At 57.3% G+C, this 25,855-nt stretch overlaps 1 protein-coding gene across 4 annotated transcripts in view; it reads right to left on the minus strand.

Moving 5' to 3' along the window:
* Window positions 1-419: 419 nt before the first annotated feature.
* GNAI2 (G protein subunit alpha i2) overlaps window positions 420-25,855 on the minus strand; it is a 29,413-nt gene continuing 3,977 nt past the window's right edge. The window contains exons 1-9 of one of the 4 annotated variants that reach the window (XM_025376703.1): window positions 24,020-24,524; window positions 7,937-7,979; window positions 7,539-7,680; window positions 6,895-7,055; window positions 3,407-3,535; window positions 2,909-3,038; window positions 2,671-2,824; window positions 2,044-2,258; window positions 420-1,401 (exon numbers count right to left, since the gene is read on the minus strand). In XM_025376703.1, the coding sequence (XP_025232488.1) occupies window positions 2,068-2,258; window positions 2,671-2,824; window positions 2,909-3,038; window positions 3,407-3,535; window positions 6,895-7,055; window positions 7,539-7,680; window positions 7,937-7,979; window positions 24,020-24,137 (1,068 nt within the window). In that variant the 5' untranslated portion in view covers window positions 24,138-24,524 and the 3' untranslated portion in view covers window positions 420-1,401; window positions 2,044-2,067. Of the gene's footprint in view, window positions 1,402-2,043; window positions 2,259-2,670; window positions 2,825-2,908; window positions 3,039-3,406; window positions 3,536-6,894; window positions 7,056-7,538; window positions 7,681-7,936; window positions 7,980-13,395; window positions 13,578-24,019; window positions 24,525-25,855 lie in introns of those variants that run through there. The other 3 variants (XM_025376704.1, XM_025376705.1, XM_025376706.1) reach the window with 3 other exon arrangements.

A 25,855-nucleotide genomic window follows, 5' to 3' on the forward strand; every position in this document is an offset into this window, starting at 1 on the left:
CTGGACTGCATCCGGCCCACCTGGCTGTGTGGCCTTGGCAACGCACACTCTCCGGGCTTTGGTACCTAAGTCGTAAGTCACTTTCTCCTTCCATGTTAGAGACGTGCCGGACACCCCTCCTGCTCCCGGTGTGGAAGAGCACCTTACAACAGTTTCCTTAGAAGCCAGTCCAGCTGCCAGAGACCCAAAGCTGCAGAGTGCTGGGAAGGCGGGGACACACGGCCCCCACATGTATGCTGCCTAGTCCAGGTGGGAGAAATGAAACCCAGAGCTTCGGGCTCCAGGACGGCCCGGAAAGCTGAGTCAGGGCCCTGCCCAGGTTGAGGACTGAGGTTAAGACCACCATCACCTTGGCACACCTTAGCCGGGGCCTCTGCCCCTGGGAGAGAATACCCATCAGTTCTCGGTATTTTTTTTCTTTCTACATTTTATTATTTCAAACCAGGTGAACAATTCCGTAAAACATGTGAAAAAAGCAAGGAAGTGTTCAACGCTGAAGGCCCCGGGCCTGGGACAAGGGAATGAGGGGTGTGGCCCCCCAGCAGGCAGCGGCGGTTCCTAGGTTAGCGCTAGGGAGCTACATTTTAGGTTAATGGAGCCTGGGCCCAGGGCCGCTGGGGCAGGGCCCTCAGTGATGTTGGCAGTTGTCTGGAACAGCCCTCGGAACCCAATTCTGTGGAGGGCAGGGCAGGGTTGCGGCTCGCACAGGGGCGGCCAGCAGAGGGATGGGTGTAAACACGCAGACACACTCAAGGCACGGAGTCACTTGAAAGGGGGGCTGGAGGGGTTGCTGGTCAGGATCTGACAGTCTTAAATAGTTTTTCTCTAAAAAGTTTTCTAGATTTGCAGTTTTCTTTTTTTTTTTTTTCCTTTACTTTCATATTTTTTTTAAAAAGCTACGAGAATGAGTAGGTGGACTGTGGTCTCCAGGAATGGTGGTGTCTCACGCTTCTTGTGCTTTTTCCTTTGGGGCCTCCGAGCGGCTGGGGGGTAGGGGACTGGGCAGGAGGCTCCCTGTAAACATTTGGACTTGGGCTGGGGCAGGGGCTGGTGTTGGGCAAAGCTGGGGGTCCAGGCTGGAGAAGCAGGCGCCCCTCCGGACATAGCCTTGGGAGACTCAGCATGTGCCCCCCTCCCCCCATCACAGAACAAGACAATGGTTAAAAACCAGAACAGATGCCCAGAAAGGGGGTACCATGGCCATTACCAGCACCTCAGAAAAGGGCAGGCTTCAAACAGGGAGGCCCGTGGCAACCCCTCCCCTACATCTGGAGCTGAGGGACAGGGGGAGCTGAGAACAGAGAGGAAAGAGGAGAAAAGCGGCCGGGGAACAGGCGGGGAGCGTGGTCTTCTTGCCCCCATCTTCTTCAAGGGTTGGGGGGTACAGAGTTGGCGGTGGCCCTGGAGGTGGGGGGAAAGCAGAGCATGGATCGGGAAGCAGCCAGGCCGCGCCTCTCTCCCACCTCCCTAGACAATGACCCTTCTCCATTTTTCCTACCCATTTGTTACCAGGGACACAGTTGCCGCCCAGGAGCCAGTTTCTGTTGCTGGGTTACATGGGGGAGGGGAGTCTGTGGCACTGGGAGAGTCATCCCCACCTCTACCAGGGCCAGTGGGGCCAGCCTAAGCCCAGGAAGCTCAGACAGGTTGGAGGGCAAGAGCTGGAGGTGTGCACAGAGCTGGTGGTAGTGGGCAGGAGGGCTGGGCTCCGCTGGCCCAGGCTGGGCCAATGGCCTGGTGGGTGAGGAGGTGAGATTTCTCCAGGGAACATCAGAATGGCCTCTGGTTCTGTCCCAGGGCAAGGCCAGGCCCTTCTGTCTGGACCACTGGGCCAGGCCTGCTTGTATGACCTCCTCCATGCCCTGCACCCCACTCACTTGACCTCCTGATTCACACCCTGTGCCTCCTCCTCCCTTGTCCCCTGGTCACCTATTGCCCCTCCCCCTCCAGGTTCAAGCCGCTACCCACCCCCAGAACCCCCTGCTGGGGCTCCAGGCCTGCTTAGTTCTTCCCCAGCTCCCTGCCACAGCCCCTCTGGCTCACCATCCCGCCAGGCCCCGCTGCCCCTCAGAAGAGGCCGCAGTCCTTCAGGTTGTTCTTGATGATGACGTCGGTGACGGCGTCAAACACGAACTGCACGTTCTTGGTGTCGGTGGCGCACGTGAAGTGCGTGTAGATCTCCTTGGTGTCTTTGCGCTTATTCAGGTCCTCAAACTTACTCTGGATGTAGCTGGCTGCCTCATCATACTTGTTGGCCCCTGGGGAAGAGAAAATGGTGAAGACTTGTGCTGCATATGCGGCAGGCAAGCCCCATCCTACATGTGCAGCAAGGGTCTGTGCGTGTGGATGGCCAGGCATACAACCTGTGCACACATGTGCACAATATGACAATGTGTGTGGCTGCCCATATATGCCAGATGTGCAAAGGGGTACCCTACTGTGTGAAGGAGGATGCCCAGGTGCACATGTTCAGGGGTACATGCTTGAGTGTGTTAAGGGCTCCACATGTGGACACATAACTATACAAGCCTAAGTGAGGCACCAGCCCCTGCAAATGTTCCAAGGCTACACTTCTGTCCAGTGGGGGGCGCCTGAGGGCCACCTGGTCACCAGGGGCTACTGGGGACAAGCAGCAACTCTCTGGAGGCCCTGTCCCCACAGTCCCCACACCTGTGTACTCAGGGAAGCAGATGGTCAGGGGACTGTGTGTGATCTTCTCCTCGAACAGGTCCTTCTTGTTGAGGAAGAGGATGATGGACGTGTCTGTGAACCACTTGTTGTTGCAGATGCTGTCGAATAGCTTCATGCTCTCATGCATGCGGTTCTAGGGGCAGAATATCGAGGTCAACACTAGCCACCACTCCCCAAGCCCGCTGCCTCCACCCGCAGCATTCTCTCAGCCTCTCACCATCTCCTCGTCCTCAGCTAGCACCAAGTCGTAGGCGCTCAAGGCTACGCAGAAGATGATGGCTGTGACGCCCTCAAAGCAGTGGATCCACTTCTTCCGCTCAGACCGCTGACCACCCACATCAAACATCCTGCAGATATAGGATCACTTTAGCTCCAGGAAGGGAGCGCTGGGGGAGGCTTTCTGCCCCATTTTCCAGGTTGGCTGACATCTGGAATCATCCACACTTGCCCACCTCACCCCTGGTTCTGGGCCTGGGGCTTGGAGAGCAGACAGGCTGCAGCCACATCAGGCAGGAGCAGCAGAGGCTGTGAGCAGTTGGCAGAGGTGGCATGGATCCTGACTGCTGGTTCACCAGGTGGTGAGGATGTGCTGGCCCAGAACATGTGAGCCTTGCAAAACCTCAGTGGGGCTGGGGGATCCTGAACCAGCCCCTGCCTCTGCTACCCCAAAGGCTGGCAGGTCCTGCCCCTCCCATCTGTTTATATGCTCGCTCACTTGAAGTGTAGGTCCTTGAAGGTGAAGTGTGTCTCCACGATCCCCGTGGTCTTTACGCGGGTCCGTAACACATCTTGCTGCGTGGGGATGTAGTCACTCTGTGCAATGCGCTCCAGGTCGTTCAGGTAGCTGGGGGTGGGGGGTGGGAGGGTCAGTGGGGGCCAATATGGGGCCACCTTACCTGGACCCTGGGCCAGCTGGAAGAGGCCCCTTTCCTCCCATGCCATTTCTCAGGCATAGCCCTTGCTTTTTTCCCTTTTTCTTTCTTTTTTTTTTTTTGTTTTTTTGAGACAGAGTGTCACTTTGTTGCCAGGCTGGAGTACAGTGACCTGACCTTGGCTCACTGCAACCTCCGCCTTCCAGGTTCAAGCGATTCTCCTGCCTCAGCCTCCTGAGTAGCTGGGACTACAGGCGCGAGCCACCAAGCCCAGCTAATTTTTGTATTTTTAGTGGAGATGGGGTTTCACCACGTTGACCAGAATGGTCTTGATCTCTCCACCTCAGGTGATCCACCCACCTCGGCCTCCCAAAGTGCTGGGATTATAGGCGTGAGCCACCGTGCCCAGCCTAGGCACAGCCCTTGCTTCTTTAACCCCTGCCTGCATTACCTCATTGCTCAAATGAAGAAACCTGAACTCAGAGCCCCCGGCCTCCCACCTGTAGAATGGGAATGGGAGGAGGTGCAGCTCTGTGGACAGCTAGCCAGTGAAGATCTAGTACTCAGGGTCTGAGCCAGGCCTGCCTCGGACAGGATCCAGGATGTTGGGGCTATAGGCAAAGAGGGTGGGAGGAGGCAAATTAGTCCTTCAGTGAAGGATTCAGGATGCTAATGGGCGCAATTACGGCACTAGCCGCAGAGCAGCCTGGTGCGGTCCCTCGATGTGGTGCTGGACAGGTTAGGGCCTGCCAGGCCCAGTGGACTCTTTGCCCAGTACCCAATGAAATCTGGGCTCCTCAGGGGGAGGGCACAGACACCTGCTTGGCCAGGGTCCCAGGGGCTCCTCATTACCAGGTTCCCTTAATTAGTATCAAGGCTACCCCTGCAGGGTCCTACCTCTGCTGCCTGCCTCAATATCCCTGCCATGCCCTGGAGGCTGGTCTGAGGCCTCCAGGCTGCTGCCCAGAGCCGACTTCTCATTCCTGGGGCAAGGCTGCTGGGGCCGGCCCTTGGCTCCCACCAGCAACCAGGCCAAACCAGGCCAGAGGGAAATGATCTCAGAGTAGCAGGGACAAAACAGAAAAACAGGAAGGGCCATGGGGAACCATGACGCATGTGCTGTGACCCACATACCACGCACCGCCCCCTACTGACAGAGCCCTCAGTGTGGAGGCACCATGGTGCATTCCACACCAGCCTCTCCCTTTTCCCCAACAGGTGGGTTCACCCCAGGGACCCCCTGCCTCACTGCAATCTTGGAGGGTTGCTGTGATGAGGGGCTGGAGGAGCCCTGCTTCCTGTGGTGTTCCAATCCGCAACTCATCCCTGGGGGGAACTGTCAAGGCATAAACCTGCCCGGGAGAGCAGAGCCTGTGTTCACTCCCAAAACTGTGCTGGGCACACAGTGGGTGCCTAATGTCTGGAGAATGAAGAAAGAGAATGATGGAGAAGCGGGAGGTGGCCTGGAGCTGGCTCTATCCCTGCTCCCTTTGAGTATCACGGGCACCAAGGTCCCTGCTGCTCTGAGCGCCAAGCTCGCTGGTGGCTGGGCCAGAGATCTCAGGGAGGGGCAGTGGTGAGGCCTGGGGCCCCCATAGCATTTAACTGTGACTGCATAGCTCCTGTAGGGGGTACGTATTCACAATAGCATTCAGGCCATGTAAGGAGGGTAGGAGGAGGCTGTTCATGTGGCTGGGACAGGGCTCAGGACCCTCCTCCTCCCACCTACCCTTGCTGAAATCCACCCTCTGGGTGGGCTCAGGATTGGATGAACAATAGGAGCAAAAGGGTGTTCCAGACAGAGGGGATTGGCTTAAGCAGAGATCGGGGAAGACTAGAGAACAGGGACAGCAGCCTATCTGGTGACACCATCCAAAGCCTGTGGATGTCCCCTGCAGCCATCCTCAATGGCTATCAGCCTGTCTGTCCTATTCCCCGTGGGTTCCTCAGCACCCTCCACCAGTCCGAGTACATGACAGATACCACAGGGAAGGAGTTCAGAACTGTGGAAAGGGTGCAGACCTGTCATGCCTCTGGGATTCCTGGGACCCCTTGTAATTCCTCAGCTGAGTCCTGGGTTCAGCCCAGAGCCAGCGAGGGTCAGAGGTGAGGTCCAGGGGCTCCGACCTACACACACACCTGTCACCTCCCAGATAACTTCTTCCCCTGTGGCCCCCGCCAGCCAGCCTCCACAGCCTATGTTCAAGCACAGCCAGCTCTCCACCACCCCGAGGATGCTGCACATGCTATGCCCCTGCCTGGAATCCCCTCATCCACTCCTCCCCTGGTTGACTCTCCTTCAGAGCTCAGCAATCCTGCCTCTGGGTCAACCCCACCTCAACCTTTTCACCAACATCCTAAATTGTCACTGCATGGGGACTTTGCTCCACTCATCACTGTGTCCTTGAAGCCTTGCACAGGGCCTGGCACAGAACAGGTGGCAGCAAATTTTTTTTTTTTTTTTTTTTTGAGATGGAGTCTCGCTCTGTCACCCAGGTTGGAGTGCAGTGGCACTATCTTGGCTCACTGCAAGCTCCGCCTCCTGGGTTCACGCCATTCTCCTGCCTCAGCCTCCCGAGAAGCTGGGACTACAGGCGTCCACCACCATGCCCTGCTAATTTTTTTTTTCTTGTATTTTTAGTAGAGACGGGGTTTCACCGTGTTTGCCAGGATGGTCTCGATCTCCTGACCTCGTGATCCACCCGCCCTGGCCTCCCAAAGTCCTGGGATTACAGGCATGAGCCACCGCGCCCGGCCTTCTTTTTGTTTTTTTGAGACGGAATCTCACTCTGTTGCCTAGATTGGAGTGCAGTGGCACGATCTCCGCTCACTGCAAGCTCCGCCTCCTGGGTTCACGCCATTCTCCTGCCTCAGCCTCCCAAGTAGCTGGAACTACAGGCGCCCGCAACCACGCCCAGCTAATTTTTTGTACTTTTAGTAGAGACGGGGTTTCACCGTGTTAGCCAGGATGGTCTCGATCTCCTGACCTCATGATCCGCCCACCTCGGCCTCCCAAAGTGCTGGGATTACAGGTGTGAGCCACCGCGCCCGGCTGCAAATGTTCTTTAGAAGACTGTATGTCAAGACAGATCAGACTCAACTGGAAGAGATGTACTGTATAAGCCACCTGCCTGTCATTCCTCCTGGTCGTTCAATAACGTGTCACCCACCTACCCCCCAAACCAAAAAACACCAAGGCCTTGGTTAATGGTCTTCGGTTTCATGAGCAAAGACCAGCAGTGTCCTTCTGGGGGTTCTCAGGCCCTCCAGTCCAGCCTTTAGTCCTCCCCCAGCCCCTGCCCTGCCCAGCCCAGCCCCTCAGAGCACTCACTAGGCGGCTGAGTCGTTGAGCTGGTATTCCCTTGAGCGGCCAAAGCAGGCCTGCACACCATGGTCAGCCCAGAGCCTCCGGATGACGCCGGACAGGTCATCGGGGAGCACGCCTTGCTCCTCGGCGGTGCAGGACAGTGCAAATAGCTGCCTGGCGTCGTCCTGGGCACAGCGGCGGGTGGTCAGGCAGTTGAAGGAATGTACCCCCACCCTGCCAGAGGCAGGGAAACCTCTGGAATGGGGCCCAGGCTAGGGTATTCTTGGATTCCCTAGGATGAGACTTGCCCTAAAACCTTTTTTTTTTCTTTTTTCTGCAATGGAGTCTAGCTGTGTCACCAAGTCTAGAATGCAGTGGGGCAGTCTTGGCTCACTGCATCCTCCACTTTCTGGGTTCAAGCGATTCTCCTGCTTCAGCCTCCCAAGTAGCTGGGACTACAGGCATGTGCCACCATGCTCGGCTAATTTTTGTATTTTCGGTAGAGATGGGGTTTCACCATGTTGGCCAGGCTGGTCTTGAACTCCTGACCTCAGGTGACCCACCTGCCTCAGCCTCCCAAAGTGCTGGGATTACAGGCATAAGCCACCACACCCAGCCACCCTGAAACCTTTTGGGAGGTGGGAGAGGGTGGGGCGGAGGGCACATACCGCTCTGGAGGGGTCGGCAAAGTCGATCTGCAGGTTGCCCATGGCTTTGACAATGGCCATGATGGACTGGATGGTGTTGCTGTAAACAACCGCCCGGTACTGCCGGCATTCCTCCTCGGAGTAGCCATCCTCGTGGATGATCCTGATAGCCAGGGACCAGGAAGGTTAGTGTCCCCAGGGCACTGGGAGTTCCCACAGCTGCCTGGGGCTGCTGGGACCTGCTTCAGAGAAGAAAAAACTGCCCCTGACCCACTGGGACCTGAGGGTAAGTGACTGCCTCTGAGAAGGTTCTGGGCCTGGCTAAGACTGGCTGGGCCTGTAGTCGGGGGCAGTACAGGCCCAGAGAATGAAGAGGGGAAGTTGGAGTTTGGGCACTGCCTCTGGGATACAGCACTTACTTCATCTGCTTGACGATGGTGCTCTTCCCTGACTCCCCAGCACCTGGAACAGAGGGCACAGGTGGTCAGGGGGCAGGCCCAGAGGGGCTCCACAGGCACAGAACAAATGCCCAGACACCTGTAGCCCAGGAGGCAGAACTAACCATCCTACCAGCTGCACCGTGAGATGGAGGCAGCTGGGCCTGGTGGGCAGCAGAGCTACCAGGAATGCAGCTGGCAGGGCCACAGTGGTCAAGGTAACCTAGAGCACCTGTGCCCCAAGGCAGACTCTCTGCAGGCCTTTGCCTCCCACAAGCTCTGCTGCCCACCATGGCTCCCCATTGTCCTGGTTGAGTTCAGGGGTCTTGGCTGGAGACTTGGCCAGACCTGAAGGAGTCAACCTGTTCTCACATACATAGGCTCACCAACCTGTGCAGCTGGTGCATGCCAATATGGTACCCTGGGCAGAGCTGGCAGGAAGATGCCCTGCATACTCCATCCAACAGAGTAGCAGCCCTTCTTCTCCCCATACTCTGAGCCTTAGCAATCAGGGCCCTAAGCAGGAGCACAGCGTCACACTTCAGCTTTCCGGACGTGGCCCAATGCCCCGTCCTCTGCTCACGGCACCCAGGTCTGCCCTGAGCAGATGGAGGCTAGAAGGCTAGAATCTGGGAGACCTACAGTTTAACACAGAAACGTACTGACTCATGAATCTGGGAGACCTGCGATGTATTTCACACACCCACACCCACACCCGCCCATACTGACTCAAGCTTTTCCCTGGCCTGGTACACCCCTGGCCTGGTACACCCCTGGCCCATATTTCTCCTTAGCTGGTACTGAGATTTGCTGCATTCTCTCGTGTTAGTCACAGAAGATATTGTTTCTGTTCCCATTCTACAGACAAGGACATTGAGGCTCAGAAAAATAAAATATTGATCTAAGATAATGTAGCCAGGACTCAGAAGGGCAAGAGGGTGGAGGGAACCCATGATGCCAGGTCCACCCTGCCATTCTCAAAATGTGGCTAAGACCCTGCAGGACAATGCCCTGGGGAGGTGTTTAAAAGAGCAGATTCCACCGGCGCGGTGGCTCACGCCTGTAATCCCAGCATTTTGGGAGGCCGAGGCAGGTGGATCACCTGAAGTCAGTAGTTCGAAACCAGCCTGGCCAACATGTCAAAACCCCATCTCGGCCGGGCGCGGTGGCTCAAGCCTGTAATCCCAGCACTTTGGGAGGCCGAGACGGGCGGATCACGAGGTCAGGAGATCGAGACCATCCTGGCTAACACGGTGAAACCCCGTCTCTACTAAAAAATACAAAAACTAGCCGGGCGAAGTGGCGGGCGCCTGTGGTCCCAGCTACTCGGGAGGCTGAGGCAGGAGAATGGCGTGAACCCGGGAGGCGGAGCTTGCAGTGAGCTGAGATCCAGCCACCGCACTCCAGCCTGGGCGACAGAGCCAGACTCAGTCTCAAAAAAAAAAAAAAACCCCATCTCTACTAAAAATAACAAAAACTAGCTGGGCATGGTGGCGGGTGCCTGTAATCTCAGAGGCTCGGGAGGATGAGGCAGAAGAATCGCTTGAACCTGGGAGGTGGAGATTGCAGTGAGTTGAGATCATGCCATTGCACTCTAGCCTCGGCAACAAGAGCGAAACTTGGTCTTAAAAAAAAAAAAAAAAAAAAAAGCAAACTCCCAGGTCCCATCCCAGATAACAGCCAGATCTTGAGGAGTGCAGCCCAGGAGCCTGTATTACCCAGGGAGTCTGTGTGAAGAAGGACCAGGAGGGCCACCCAACTCCCTGGCTGGGGGCCAGAGGGAGTGGAGGCAAGGCCTCACCTTGACCTTGCTCCCCTGCTGCTGGCTGTCTTGAGCTCCAGGTTGAATGGCCCCCAGCTGGGCCCTGCTGTTCTTCCCAGACCCCTCTGCTCCTGCTCCATCACTGCCAGTCAGACCTGCAGCTGCCAGGTACTACCTGTAGCCACCTCCAGCACCCTGCTCATGCTGTTCTCTTTGCTGGGAATATGTGCCCCATGCCCCATTCACAGTGTTTCAATTCTGATCACTGTGGCACGTCTGTTCCTCTGTACAGCTTAGCTGGGTGGGCACTGCGGTCTGTGCAGAGGTCAAACTTGGGGACTCGGGCCAACCTCACCAGTATCCCTCGGGGCTGGTCAAAACTACCTCAGAAGAATGAAGGTGCTAACACACAAACAAACACAAGCAGTAACAATAACATCGGCAATATTGACAGCAAAGCTATATGAAAACAGCGCCCACCATGTGCCGGATGCTGTTCTACATCAATGACACCCACCAACTGCCACCTCCACAGCAATCCTGGGAGGTGGGTTCCATTCTCACCCCGCTCTAACCAATGAAGGAACTGAGGTCCAGGGAGGCTGAGGTCACAGGTTAGAGTCCCCTCTGCAGGGAGCGCATCTGTCCACCATGCAGTCCCTCCTAGAACTGTCCTGAGTACCTGGTACTGCAGCGGAGCCACACAGTCCACCTGGCACTGGGTTCACTCCCTGTCTCCCCAGGCAGACTCTGGGCCATGTGTGCAGTGCTCAACAAGCAGCAGCAGGCATTGGGATATGGTGGCAGGCCATGCCAAGGCCCCTGCCCACCTTCAGCCCCCTACGCCAGAGACCACCCTGAGGGGAAGGGCCTGAGCCCTCCTCACAAATGCCACCAGGTGTCTGCAATCACTGAACTTCTGACTGTCCCAGGCCTGCTTTCCAGGATGAGGGGAGGGGATGTGGGGAGATGGGGAGTGACAGCTAGTTGGGTACGAGATTTCTTTTTGAGGGTGGTGATTATATTCTGGAATTAGAGAGCAGTGATGGTTGCACAACCTTGTGGACATACAAATGTGCAGGCCCTGGGCAGGCTGGGGCAGCAATCCCCTCTATTGCTTTAGCCCCTGGGCACTACAGGTGCCAGGCCCACTATCTTCACTGGGGTGTATACCAGAGTATATACTAGCACCACTCCCTCCCCATTGGGCTGTGCATGGCAGAGGGGCAGCCAGGATCTCCATACTAACACTCCTCCACCTGCCAATGAGGACACAGGGAAAGGTCCCAGGAAAGCCTCACAGTGATGCCCCATCACCAAGGCCCATCCCCCTGGGGCTCAAAGCACCCACTGGGGCAGGGAAGGCAGCAGTAGCCACCTGACTATCCTCCCCACTGGCTCCTCCAGAGCAGGAGGAAGAACCAGGAGCCAGTCACAGCCAGGATAGGGGGAACTGAAGGAGCAGAGACCAAGGATGCCAAGTCATGAGTCTCCATGCAGTCCCCAGTGAGGCAAGCCGAGACTCAGCAGGGAAGCTACCCAGGGGATGGGGGACCTGAGGTCTAGGGTGAAAGCTGCCCCCTCTTGTGTGACTTCAGGACTCCTGCCCACTTGAGGCATTAGTTTCCCTATCTGGCCACTGGGAGTGAAGAGGGAGTCTGGCCCTTTGACCACTCTTAGTAGGTGATGTGGGCCGCTTTGTGACCCTGCCGAGGGGCAGTGATGAGGGTACAAACTTGCTTTGCATCTGATTTTCCTAGCAGCAGCTAGACCTGGTAGACATGAGGTAGGCAGCACAGAGCCAGTCATGCTAGGAGCCAGGATATCTGCTCCCTGCCCCAGCCCTGGGAGGGCCCACTTCCCTGTCCCCCTCGAGTTTCAGTTTCCCCTCCTAAGGCCTCTTAAATGTTAAGAGAACATTCTCTACCCCTAGCAGGGGTCACTGAAAAAAGACCTCCACTTGACAGGTAAGCAAATCAAGGTCATGGAGCCTCTATCCCTAGACTCAGGCTGGTCTCTTTGTCTTTCCAGCAGCTGTGACTCAGGCGGGAAGTAGTGAGTGGCAGGACAAGGGCGTGGTGCTGGCAGTCAGGCAGGAAGCAGGGGGAACAACGGGACAGAGGCAGGGGCACAGCCCAGGAGCAGCTCCAGCAAAGAAGGGGGCCAGGAGCAGAGGTGGGTGGAGTATGGCATCTGGATGGAATGGGTGGGGTGAAGAGCTCTTGGGCAGCCCACAGGCTAAGTGCTCTGGCAGCTGAGGCAGTAGCCTCACTCTCCACATCTCTGGCTGGGTCCTCTTTCCATCAGGACCTGATGGATATCCCCTACCAGATAAGATGGCATGAGGCTTATCTGTGAGTTTTTTTTTTTTTTCTCAGCCAGCTGTGCTTTATTGACAACGCGCCACTCATTATCTGTGAGTTTTGCACGCATCCAGCTCCCCTCCCACCTGCCTCTCAGAGGAGTGGCTGAGTCCAGGTTTTTCTTTTTTTTTTTTTGAAACAAGAGTCTCGTTCCGTCGCCCAGGCTGGAGTGCAATAGCATGATCTCGGCTCACTGCAACCTTTGCCTCCCAGTTCAACCTCTGGCTCCTGGTTCAAGCGATTCTCCTGCCACAGCTTCCCCAGTAACTGGGACTACAGGCATGTGCCACCACGCCTGGTTAATTTTTGTATTTCTAGTAGAGACAGGGTTTCACCATGTTGGCCGGGCTGGTCTCGAACTCCTGACCTCAAGTGATCCACCTGCTTCGGCCTCCCAAAATGCTGGGATTACAGGAGTGAGCCACCGTGTCCAGCCTGAGTCCAGATTTCTGCAAAGATGCTGGGTAGGCGAACTGAGGCAATAGAAGGTGGCATGAGTCAGCCCCTCCTGCCCGCAGAGGGCTCCACCAAGTGCTCTATCCCCAGCTGGGTAAGACCAGAGAGGCCTGCAGAGGTTTCCTGGGGTGGCCTTGATATCCCCACTGAGTCACACCTCTTCCCACCAAGGAAGAAACCTCTGCAGCCTTTGCCCTGTGACGCAGCTGCTGGGCCCACAGCAGGTGGGCAGTAATCGCAGTGATGTGCTGGGTGGTGGCAGCTGCTCTGCATTAGAACATCTGCTTCCACTTTGGGAGTGCTGAGCCCCAGAGGAGGGAACCGATGAGAGAAGGGAGACAGTACCACTCCACCTGCGCGAACAAGACCAGCAGGGCCCCTGCAGCAGGAGAGACAGGCCCACAGGTCTGGTCGCTTGATGCTTATTCCAGGCCCCAGCATTCAAGTCACAGCATCTGTTCATCTTGGACCCTCTAACTCCTTAATAGGCTTTGATCTGCTGGGAGGCTGGGACTTGCTGCTGTCCTTTCTGGCTTCAGTTTCCTCTGGGCAGAGCTGTCAAGCCTCAAATGGCCAGCCAGCCCACCTCCCATTTTCAGATCCTCTCCCAGAAGGAGGTCCAGACTTGCCACAGCCCGGATGTCCACTCTAATGCTTCCTGAGATCCCCAAGAGCTTCAGCTCCTTTCCTGCCCTTTCTCTGGCACTTCATCTGTGAAATGGGACAACACTGTCTCCTTCTGAGAGATGGGTAAGGATTAAATGCAAAGCTCTTCTCACAGTGTGGGGCACATGGTGAGCATGCAGGTAAAAGTTATCACTATTTTTCTACCTTTTGAAAGAGTACAGATTTCCCCAAACCTCTTATTTCCTGCAACTTGCAGAGAAGACTGCTGTGGTCATCTCATTTGAAGGAGAGCTTCTGAAGGCTTTCAGATAAAGAGCAGATGAAGAGCAATGGACAGCAGCTAACAGGCTGATTCAGAGCTCTGGTGGTTCCCTGCTGGGACTCAGCATAACCTGGAACAGGAGTCAGAGCTACTGGCTCCTCTGCTGGCTTTCCGCTCTGTGTCGTCACTTCCCTTCCGTATAACCGGGCACTCCCACACAGCTGGGGCCTCCTTCCATGCCCAGGAGCCTCACTGCTGACATTGCTCCCTGGCTCCACACACCCAGAAAGCCGGGCAGAAGACCTCCCTGGAGAGAACCCCCATACTGGTGGGCTCCGTGGGAACACGTGGGGCCAGGGAGAGCAGCCAGCTGACGTGGCAGGCCCGAGGGCAGAGATTCTCAGAAGCAGCAGCGGTTGGGACCACAGGGTAGACTTGGGCAGCGGCCCAGCTCAAACCCACAGCACCAGGCCCGCCCACACTGCCACAACTCCCCAGCCTATCCCAGTGGGACATGGTGGGGCAGGTGGGGGTAGCCCTGAGCCCACCACAAAGGCAGCCCGGACACCACCTCCTACTGTCATCCAAGGAAGGCGCCACATCTCCAGCTCAGCCTGTGGTTCTCAGATCCCGCGCACCCCCTCGTCCCCCGCAGTCCTAGGGACCCAGGTCCCGCCACCACCAGGGGGCGCCCGGCAGCCAGAGACACTATGGAAGGAGGTGGGGGCTGGGAAACACCGGGGAGCGTTTTGTTTCAGAAAAGCAGCCACAGCCAGGGGAGGCTGGGGAAGGTGCCCCACCCATCAGCCCGTCCCTGGGAAGCCCCCAGCCTGCAGACTCCGCACACACAGAAACCATGGCAACGGGAGGGAGGGGCAGAGGCCCGGCCAGACAAAGGCCCTCTGAGCCCCGCCCCTGGCGTCTCTTCCTTCCTCCAGGTGTTGCTCTGTGGCCCCAGTCATTCCCTCCGAGGAGGCTCAGCCCCGGTCCGGCACTGGGAGGCAGGGACTCGAGGTCTTGAAAGGGACCGGCAACACCCCCACCCGTGTGTGTGGCATGGCCCTATAACGGATGCCTGAACAGACCAGCGGACTCCACACCTCCCTCCCGCCAGTCTCTGGAACTCGGCTGCCTCCAGCGGCTTCCAGGGGTTCACAGTGCCCATAAGGGGAGCACTACCAACCGGGTTCTGGCTTGCTACTGCCAAGTCAGAGATCTCTGTGTTAGGGAAACTGAAGCCTGAGGTCCTGCCCACACATGGGAAAGGCTTTCTGGGGCAAGGTGTGTCTCCCTCAGTGGAGCCCTTTCCACTGCAGAGGGAAACTCAGGCACCGGGTGAGGAAGGCGGGCCTGATGTAAAGGAGGCTCCAGACCTGTTCATCGTTGGCCCCTCAGGCCCCAGGTACTGCTCTGTGCAGGAGCCAGGAGGTGCTGGACAAGACCCAGATCATGCGGAGCTGGGCCATTTGGCACCGTCTCCCCGGAGGCCTCTTCATTTCAGGCATCCCTCCGCTGTTCCCAAGGCACCTGAATGACCTCTCTTCCCTTCTGACTCACAGCGGTGGACTCTGGGAAAGATAACGGGAGCCTAGACCTCATCTATGAAATGCACCCCTTGAGGGAGGGTGCCAAACCCAAGGCCTGCCCTGAGTAGCATCCCTCAGATCTTCAAAGTCACCTCAAACTGCCTCAGGGCCCAACCCAAACCAGCAGCTGTGTCCAGAGGCCAGGAGACCATGCTAAGAACCACAGCATTGGCGGGGCGCAGTGGCTCACGCCTGTAATCCCAGCACTTTGGGAGGCTGAGGTGGGCGGATCACCTGAGGTCAGGAGTTAGAGACCAGCCTGACCAACATGGAGAAACCCCATCTCTACTAAAAATACAAAATTAGCCAGGTGTAGTGGCACATGTCTATAATCCCAGCTACTCCGGAGGCTGAGGCAGGAGAATCACTTGAACCTGGGAGATGCAGGTTGCAGTGAGCCCATATCTCATCATCGTACTCTAGCCTGGGCAACAAGAGCGAAACCCAGTCTCAAAAAAAAAAAAAAAAACAACAAAAGAATCACAGCATCACAGGTTCTAGTACTGGACAGAGAGGGAAGAGGCCAGTCTGAGGTCTCACGGTAAGGAATTGGACCCTCTGGGACCCAGAGTCTTCGGTGGCCATGAGGATGCACAGGCCTCTACTCTGTGCATGGCCTCACTCATGGCCCAGAGAGGCTTGGACGCTTCTGCTCTGGCTCTCCTAAGCCTCCCTCAGCCCCCTCAGCCCCTTAAGGCCTGACCTGGCAACACAGCAAAACCCCTAGGAACCCCTACAGGAGAGGGCAAGGCCTCACTAGGCCACAACACTGAGATTCAGAGATCAAGGAGCAAGAGGAACCAGCCTCATCAACTATCATGCAGTCATCAGCCGACACCATGGCCACATTCCGCCGCCACACAGCATCACACATGCATCCAGCACTGAGCCTGTGCTCACGGTGCAGCCCTAAGGAACATGCTTTCCTTTCACTCCTCTGGACAATTCCCAGTCTCAGGGGCCCTCATCATGCACTTCAGTAGCTTCTGAACCTTCCTCAGGCTTGGTCTCAGTCTAAGACTGGGGCTTGTGGGAGAACAAGCATAATATTAGGGAAAGAATGAAGTCCTAAGTTGCCAGCTATAACTTGAGCATCACTGTGAGGGGATACGGAGGAGGAAAAGCGGGAAGTCAAAAGGTGCAGCTGTGGCCGGGCACGGTGGCTCACACCTGTAATCCCAGCACTCTGGGAGGCTGAGGCAGACGAATCACTTAAGGTCAGGAGTTCGATACCAGCCTGACCAACATGGTGAAATCCCATCTCTACTAAAAATACAAAAATTAGCTGGGTGTGGTGGTGTGTGCCTGTAGTCCCAGCTACTCAGGAGGCTGAGGCAGGAGAATCGCTTGAACCCAGGAGGCGGAGGTTGCAGTGAGCGGAGATCATGCCACTGCACTCCAGCCTGGGCGACAAAGTGAGACTCCATCTCAAAAAGAAAAAAAAGCGGGGGGTTCCCCCATGACCACATGGCTGTAGAAAGATTCATACACAGTCTTCGGTCCCACCTTCCAGGTCAGACAGCTTCCTTTCTGTCTCCTAAAAGAGGAATTGAGGCCTGCGAGCCAGGGACCATAGACACATGCAGAACACACATGCACCCACACTGTCTGCCTGCTGTCCTGCCTGATCCGTTACTTCCAGCCAGCACAGACTCCCAAGGGGCCATGGCAGTTGGAGGCAAGCGCTTGGCCACCACATGGGTCATGTCCTGGCGTCTCTGTTTCTTGTGTAAGTGCGTAAAATCCCTGAGCTTCAGTTTGCCCATCAGTGAAATGGGTATAATGTCAGTCCCAGCCTCACAGGATTAAATATGACAAGATAATGAACAATTCGGCTCCACACAACAGTCAAGGCTCAATCAGAGACAGCTGTGGTTATCACCTGAGGGGAAATAGGCCCAGTAAATGCAGCCCTAGACCCAGTGAGTGGGTGCTGTCAGGGGAGAATCCTTAGGCTGAGGCAAGGGCTCCTTTGTCCGCCCCCAGCAGGGGAAATCCAGAGTGAGCTCATCTCGGGGCTGCTGCTGCATTTCCAGGCATTCATCTCAGCCTGTGGCTGGCCTTCCGGCTTTGGAGAGCAATGGCCGCTCGGGAATCTAAGAGCGGCCCTCTGCCTTCCTGCTAGCCCTCCCGCCAGCGTCCCTCTCCCAGCCACAACTTCCTGTGGCCAAAGAAGGGGCCTGGAATCCTTCTCGGAGGCACCACCTTCTCTGGGATCCTGGGCCTGACGGTTGCTGGGGACAACTACCTGGACTTGCTCCAACTCAGTGACCGCCACTAGAATGGCCCACAGGAGTGCACAGGAGTGCACAGATAAGCCTGGGCAGGTGTTCACCTCCTAGACCCTTCCAGTTGGCAAAGCCCTGGGGGGCCCTTGGGCTCTCACCCCCACCCTAGCACCAGGCAGCCCTCTGGCCTCTTCCTCTTTTGGGCTCCTCCTCCCCCAGCTGCTTCCTCCTTTTCCTCTGGTGTGGACACCACTTCCCCGAGAGGCCCAGCCCTGCCCTGCCAAGTCGTGCAGACCTCACTACCTCCTCCTTCCCGCCTGGGGCACACACAATAGGTGCTACCAACACCTCCTTTGCATATCTTGAGGCTATCAGCAGCCTTGGAGCCCCCAGATTCCTCCAAGCCATAAGGATATCTTCTCCCAACAAGGCTGAGATGACCCCACCTTTAGGCCTTTGCTCAGACTGGTGTGGTGCTGCCTTTTAAGCCTTGTAAATATGCACAGAGGCCGACACAGAAGAACCAGCCCAGCAAATGTTTGGTTATTCCAGAAAGATTCTTCCTCCCCAGCCACCAAGAGCAGCCACAGCCCCAAGAAGTAACATCAGGGTGAGGGTGGGGTTGGAGTTTAGTAAGAACAAGAGCTTCAGGCTAGAAGGGCCGGGTGGGGCTGGGCAGATGGGGCCCCACCCTGCACCTGTAGCTGAGGGAAGGGCTGCCTGAGAGCATCAGGTACCAGGGACACCATCAAAGGGCCCAATCCTTTGCCTTCCCCAAAGCACCTTGCAGAGCACTCTTAGGCTGGGTGCATCACCAGTGGCCTGTCCAGAACCTGCTGACCCCTTCCCCCTCCTCGCCGAACTCCTAGGACAAGACTCCTGGCCTGAGATGCTGGGAAGATGAGACTATTCCCTGGCCTGTACCTTGCCCCCATCTGCCCAGTCCTGCCTTCCCCCACAGCACAACGGGATGCAGGAGAGGCCGCACTCAGGCTCTGGGGTGACAGTCTCCTCCTCTGCTGTGGGTGGGGTGGGGGGAGTCCCTGGTTCCTCAGTGGCTCAGAGCTTGGGTGGACAAAGCTTCCTTCATCCTGTTCCCGCCAAGTGAATGGCTGGCTTTTAGAGACAGACTGAGGAGACACAGCCAGGGACCAAGAACTGAGATCAAGGGCAGAGTATACAGGACCTGTGTGTCTGCCTGTGGCCCCAGTAGCCCCAAGTGCACCTACTGCCCCACCCCTGCAGTTCTGGAGGCCTACGGACCTTGCTGGGATCTGACCACACCCCACCTTCAGCACTACCTGCTGCCACTTGCTAGGCAAACAGATGTTCAAGGGCCTGGGACATCAGTGATGCCACTCAGTGACCCTACCTCTCAGGCCACCCAGGGCCAACCCCTGACAAGCTGCCCAGGGCCAAAGAGGTCCTGGACCATCCCCAGGCCCCACCCGGCAGCCTAGGCTCCAACACATAGTGGGTGGTGATGCTGCCTCAGGGCTTCTGGCATGGAAGCCCATGTCCCGCAACTGGCTTGACTTCCACCTCCAGCCACAGCAGCGCAGCTCATTCCCTCTGTCCTCACACCTGCTCTGCCCTCATCTGGGGTTCCCCTCCCCCACTCTGTTTGGGATGTCCCCAGCTTAGCTCCAGCTGCCCTGATTCACCTAGTCTCTCAGCTCAGAGGTATCCCTTGAAGGACCTAGTCTCACTCCTACCCTAGAGGTATGACCTCATGTTGGCTGTGCTGACACTGGCGTGACAGGCAGGGGCTGAACCTAGCAGAACTGGGCAGGATGCAGGCAGAGGGGGTCAGCTATGGCTTGGACCCCTGTTCACTCCTTGGTGTGGGAGCTCCATCCCTGCCTGCTCCTGCAGACAAAGCCCCGCCAAGCCTGGGGGAGGGGTGGGAAGAAGAGACTCAGAGGCCCAAGCCGCCCCGCCCCCCATTCAAGTGCTAATGAGCTCCAGCAGTGAAGGAGAAGGCTGGGGTAGAATGTAGGGGCTGGAGGCCAGCCTGGGTGGGTACTGGCCACCTGGCACCCAGGGCCCTGCCACATCTCCAAACCTAGACCCCCAGAGGTCGAAGGTCCCCAGGGCAGTCTGTCACTCCTGCTGGCACCAACTATCTGCATGCCTTGGGCTCCCCACTTGCTGTGAACAGCTGCCTGAGGCCAGAGGAGGGGGTTCCCCAGGGCCGCAAACCGGGGCCAGGCAGCCTCTAGGATGGGAGACTCCTTCTCACCAAACTCTCAGCAGTGGGTCCCTCATCCATTTTTTTCTTTCTTTCCTTTCTTCCTTTCTTTGTTGTTTTTTGTTTTTGAGACAGAGTCTGGCTCTGTCCCCCAGGCTGGAGTGCAGTGGCACCATCTCGGCCCACTGTAACCTTCATTTCCTAGGTTCAAGCGATTCTCATGCCTCCCGAGTAGCTGGGGTTACAGGTTCACACCACCATACCTGGCTAATTTTTTTGTATTTTTAGTAGAGATGGGGTTTCATCATGTTGGCCAGGCTGGTCTTGAACTCCTGACCTCAGGTGATCTGCCTGCCTCGACCTCCCAAAGTGCTTGGATTATAGGCGTGAGCCACTGCGCCTGGCCTTCCTCACCCACTTTTCATACCTCCAGGCTTTGGTGGACTGTCCCTGTAACACCTGTGGCTGCAGGGAGGCACTCTGCCCCCAGGTTATGAGTGGAGAGCAGGACTCCTGCCAGGGCTTCACCTGATGCTGAGTTTCTCAGCCAGTGCCATAGGTGGAACTGGGATTCGAACTCAGGTCTGGATTACCCCATGGGCTGGTCCAGGGAGGGTGGCCCTTTCCCCCCAGGCCAGGAAACACCCACCCAAGCTCTTGGGAATACAGGCCAAGTCTTGTATTCCCGCTGCAGTGCTCTTGTCAAGTTGGTCCCTCTGCCTCCCAGTGCCTAGCCCCAGCAAATGGTGTTCATCCTTCACAGCTGCCCAGCAGACGCCTCCTCCAGGAAGCCCCCCCCCACCTTCACAGGCACCACTAGAGTCTAACCCATTACCCAGCCAGCCAGCCAGAATCTCAGGCCAGCCCTTCCCATCTATCTCCAGCTAGACCAGGCTCCAGTGGCTGCCCCAGGATTATACTTACCCCTCTCCCAGGAGCTCTGCCCTGTTCATGGACATGTTCAATCACTTCATTCTGTCCATATACAATCATTAGGCATCTACAGTATGCTAGTCCTTTGCAAGAGACACAGACAGGAGAGAGGTCACAAAACCCCCTTTCTTCTCTTGGTAAACTTCATTGAGCCCTTGCTATGTGCAGTCTCTGCGCTGGCCAGTACCAGGACCCTCACAGCATTACTCTGGTCTGAGCCCCAGGGCTGCAGGGCAGCCCCAGCTATACCAGCCAGCTCAAGCTCAACTGTGGCTACTGGAGTGTCAGAGACAGCAGCCCTCTAGCAGCGCACCAACAGCCTGAGTTGGAAGGAAGAATCCAAAGCCACTCTGCTCAGCAGGAGTTCCACACTGGGTGGGGTAAGAACTGTCTCTTAGGTGCCAGCATAGCCTGTGGCGGGGCTGGGAAGAAACAGCCTGAAGAACTTTTCTCAGGGTCCCCTCAGTGCTGGTCACCAACCCTGCGGTGGGCCTGTGGGCCCTTGCCACCTGCCCACAGTACGCAAACTGCCACTCAGTTTACTCCTCCATCTACCCAAAATCAGGTTCAGAGGATACTTCCTTCATTCAACAAACAGATGAGAAACACCCAGTAGATGCCAGGCTCCATGCTGGGCACAGAAATGAAGAGGACTTAGCCCTGCCCTGCAGTCTCCAGGCATCTGAGAGGGGAAACAACAGCGCTGGGAGCCAGATGTTTCACCTTGGTTGAAGGAGGATGTCCAGGAAGGATCCTGGGAGGTGATCCGGGAGTAAAGTTTTAAAGAACAATCAAGTAGGGAACAACAGTTCCGCAAAGTTCCAGGGGCAAGAAAGAACTGCTCTGTTTACATTCTGAAGCCGTTATGGAGCCAGTGGTGGACACTGTCTCCTTTTTCTGTGAAGCCGTCCACACAAGCCCATCCCAAATCAGAGACTCTCCCCGCTCACACACACTCTGGCTTCCTTTCCCTTAAGTGCCCAGATTCCACCTGGGCCTAGCTGGTCAATCACATTGAGCTGGGTAGGAGTGGTGAGCATCCCTAGCGCAGGACTGGTTATCTGCTCCCCCTACCAAGCTGCCAGGAAATACTCTCTTGCCTGTGTGTACCACATCAGCCTCTACCCTGGTGACAAGAACTGTGCCCGCCTGCTGGCAGAGCTACCCAGGATGGAGGGAGGTGGTGTGCAGGCGGGGCAGCAGGCGTGGTTCTGGCTGGGAGGGAAGCCTGGCAGTTGCCCAACCTGAGTCCCGTTGCCTGGACAAAGTCTCCCGCTACATGGGACAGGCGCCCAGAACTCTGAACTTGCCACAGCTGGGCTCCCATCACCACCTTGCACCTGAATGGGAAAGGCATGGCTCAAGCCAGGATCCCTCCCCAGGCAGCCATGGCAGATTGGGTCGTCAATATCGGGCAGAGCTTAGTCAGAGCCCTTTGCAGCACACTGCAGGGTCTTAACTCCCAACCCACATCCCCAACAAGAACCACCAGGAGGCTCTTGTTCTCCCCACCCTGAGCTGGGATACTCCTTTGGCCCAAACCCAGGAAGCCCATTTCACAGAGTAAGCAAAGGCCAGAAGGCCAGGACCCCAGGGTGAACTCCCCAGGCTAGAAAGTGCTAAGCCAGACCCTGCCTCCCTGGCTGCTGCCAGCCCAGTGTGGGAGGAGTTGCCGGGTCTCACTTGACTTAGCCCAAAAGCTGAGCTGGGCTCCAAGGAGCAAGTCTGGTGGGATCGGGGACCCTTCTAGTGTCGGGACACAAAACTAGCCAGAAGCCCTACGTTCCCCCAGCTCTATGGTCCAGTCTTGCATTTCCTCAGTCACCACAGTAGCTGCAATCAGCCTAGGGAGAGGCTGGCTAGAGACTCCTCGCTGGGCACTGGGAGGCAGCGGTACCGGAAGTGCCCTCCCCAGGCCCATCGGGCAGCAGCAGCAGTGATGGGCATTCCGCCGCGTCGACACCCACTCACTGCCGCTGCTGCACTCACAGCAGAGACAGGAAGAGGCAAGCGCCCAACGCAAAGCAGCCCAGGAGGCTGGGCCGCCGCCCCTTCCCGCCCCTTCTCTTCCTCCCTGAGGCAGCAGCGAAGCGGATGCCATTTTGAAACCTCCGAGGCTGTGCCCCGGAGGCTGGGTCCGCAGGGACAGTCAACAGATGGGCCCATAATGAACATACATGCTGTTCCTCGGCCACAGGCCCAGCACGAAAAGCCTTGCTTTTCACAGCCTGGGAGCCCCATGACAGTTCTGAAGCTGAGGGGCCACACCCCCCCAGGCAGTGCTCAGCCTACAACAGTGCTGTGCTGTTGCAAGGGCCTCCCTCCCCCAACTCTAAAACCCCCAAATCAAAATCAGACTGCCACTGGGCACCACCCCTACTTCCAGTGGGAGGTTGGATGGGGACAGCCAGTAGGCCCACTGTCTTTGCAAAAGGCCAGCTAGGATGCTCAGAAGCACCCTGGCCCACCCCTAGCTGGCCCCTCAACTCCTCATTCAGCTAGTCCACCATCCCCCTTCACAGTGTCCCAAGATCCAACAAACCCCCGAACTCTCAGTGGCTACATCCCAGGCCTTGCAGCCCAGAAGGGGTGTGGGCAGCCCAGCACCTACTAGCAGATCTCTTGGGCTCACCCGCAGGGGCAGCAATATGTCGGCTATCTCACCACTTCCACTTCCCCCCACCCCTCTAGCAGCCACCATCTTTCCTGGCCTTGGAGGCGACCACAACCCTAACTCCTCCACACTCTCTCCTACTTCCCAGACTGGCCTTCGAAACTGGAAAACATAGAGCCCGCAGAGCCTCCCTGGGAAGCCTGAGGCCTGGACCCCTCCCACAGCTTGACCAGTGGAGCCTCAGTCCAGCCCCGTGGGGGTTCTGCGTAAGGCAGCCTAGGCCCTCTCCAATCCGGGGCTCCCTCATCCTAGCCCAGCGCACTTGGTGTAGGAGAGGTGGAAGGATTGGGGAAGGCCAGAGTGTAAGAGGACTTAGTGGAGGATCAGCAGAAGGTTTCGGGAGTGATGCTTGCAGAGAAGCATCTGGAGGGCAGGAAGCAGGGAGCAGGGCTCGCTGAAGGGGTTCCAGTTGGAGAGCGGGGTCAAGAGCAGTTTCCCATTCGAGAGGTTCCTTGGGTCAGAACGTACAGGTGGAAGACACAGATTCCAGACTAGGGATGGGGCACAGAGGGAGAAGGAGGGAGTGGGTAGGGGGCCTGGCAGGGGCTCCGCGGGATGCTCATGCCCAACAGGAATAAAAGGCGCAGATGAGGAAAACAAGTGGAGCCTGAGGGTTGGGGAACAAGTGGCGGGCATCCTGGGGGTTTGGGTAAAGTGTAAGGAAGGATGGCGGGGTCTCTGAAGTTCTGTGAAGCTGGTTAGCAAGGGGGGATGGCCAAGCAGGGCACTGGACCGCGGGTGTTGGGGCACTGTTGACTGGATTTGGAGGTCTGGGGTCTGGGATGAGATAGGGGTCTGGTCTAGAGTCTGGGCAGGATCGAAGGTCTAGCCCAACCTAGAGTTTTCAACCCTGGTCCTGGCCCAGGTGTGGGGTCCCAGACAGCCCGAGTCTGGGAGTTCGAAGCCCTAGTATGAGAGGTCAAAGTCCTTGTCTGGGGATTCGAGCTGGGAATTAAGGATCCCAGTGCGGGACGCGGCCTCACCCAACAGCAGCAACTTCACCTCCCGCGCCGCCTTCTCTCCGTCCTCCCGCAGGTTCTTGTCGATCATCTTAGAGCGCTCGGCCGCCGCCTTGTCCTCGGCGCTCACGGTGCAGCCCATCCCGCCGTCCGCCGGCCCGGCCGCCGCCCGGCCCCCACACGGCCCACGGCCCGGCTCGGCCCCGCCCGGCCCCGCCCGACCCGCTCCGCTCCTACTACCAGCCCTCTGCGGGAAGCTCTCGGGTCGGCAGTTCAGAGCGTCTGCAGGAGGCGCCTTCCCGACCGCCGCGCACCGACGGCGGGGCGGGCCGGGGGTGGGGCCTGGGCTAACCAAGCCCGGGACTGGGCCGGGGCGGGTCTGGAGGAGGGGCCAGAGGAGATTCGAGGCTGGTGATTGGCTTGAGGGCGGGGCGAAGGGCGAATTAGGCGCAGCCCAGGCTCGGGCCTCGGCTGCAGGCGTGGCCACGCGGAGCAAAGGCAATAGGGGTGGATCCAAACCCAGGGACCCGGCACTGGGCGGGTTGCAGGCGGGGCCGGGCTGTGATTGGGTGCGGAGCGCCGGGAGCTCAGTTGCTGGACAGCCGTGAGGGCGGATCTGTTAGCCCGAGGGTGGGGATCCGGTGCCCTCGAGGACAGAGCAGGAACCAGCGCTCTGAGCTTCTGCAAGTTGGGCGAGTTAGGTGGAGGAGGCGTGTCTTTGTCATTTGTTAAAGTTAATGAGTCCAATAAACTTGTTTTGGAATCTACAGAACTCGGGAGCCTTTCTGGACTGCGGTTTTCTCTGTCTTAAGGCGGTAAACCGCCTTCTCCCTCTGGGTTGCAGCAAATCGAAAAAGAAAAAACAAAGGCCGGGCCCAGGGGCTCACGCCAGTAATCCCAGCACTTTTGGAGGCCGAGGCGGGCGGATCACTTGAGGTCAGGATCTCGAGACCAGCCTGGCCAACATGGTGAAACCCCGTCTCTACTAAAAATACAAAAATTAGCTGGGCGTGGTGGTGGGCGCCTGTAATCCCAGCTACTCAGGAGGCTGAGGCAAGAGAACTGCTTCAACCCGGGAGGCGGAGGTTGCAGTGAGCCGAGATCACGCCATTCATTGCACTCCACCTTGGGCGACAGAGCAAAACTCCATCTAAAAAGAAAAAAAAAAAAGTTGATTTCCATCTTTACACCTTTGCCTAGGCTGTCTCCTTTAGCTGGGTGACTTCTCATATCCATCCTTCCCCAACCTACCAGGAGGCATTCTTCTGTAGGCAGCCATCCTGGACTCCAATCTGGGACCAGGCAATCAGGACCCAAGGGAGAAAGGGAGAGAGGGTGAGAGGGTAGAGAGGGAGGAAGAGGGGAGGGCGAGCAGGCAGGGTGAGGGGGTTGGGAGGGAAAAAAGAGGAAGGAGTTGCCACTGGACTTCTAGAAACAAAAGTGGCCACAATCTTATGACCTGTCTCTTCCATGGCCTGTCCACGTCTGGAGGTGGCCATGATCCCACATCCCACCCTCCTGTGGCCTGTCCCCACTGGGCAATGGCTGCAACCCTATGGCCAGGCAAAGGTGGGGTGGAGGCAGCAGTGTTTCTAGCTGAACATTTCAAGTCTTTCTGATCCTGTGCCCAGAGCCCCAACCTCGACTGGACATTTGAAGGGGCTGCCAAAGATGAACCACGAAGGCATTTTGTGTGGCCCCAGTGCCATCAGGCCAGGAGGCCCCAGCCCAAAGACAGGGAAGTCCCCTGACGCAAGACAGGGTGCTTGCCACCAACAGGCCGGTGTTTAGCATAGACCCCGTCCTTGGAACCTTGGAAAACATTTTGACTGGGCATGGTGGCTCATGCCTGTAATCCCA

Source organism: Theropithecus gelada, chromosome 2, assembly GCF_003255815.1.
Source record: "Theropithecus gelada isolate Dixy chromosome 2, Tgel_1.0, whole genome shotgun sequence".
Lineage (NCBI taxonomy): Eukaryota > Metazoa > Chordata > Mammalia > Primates > Cercopithecidae > Theropithecus > Theropithecus gelada.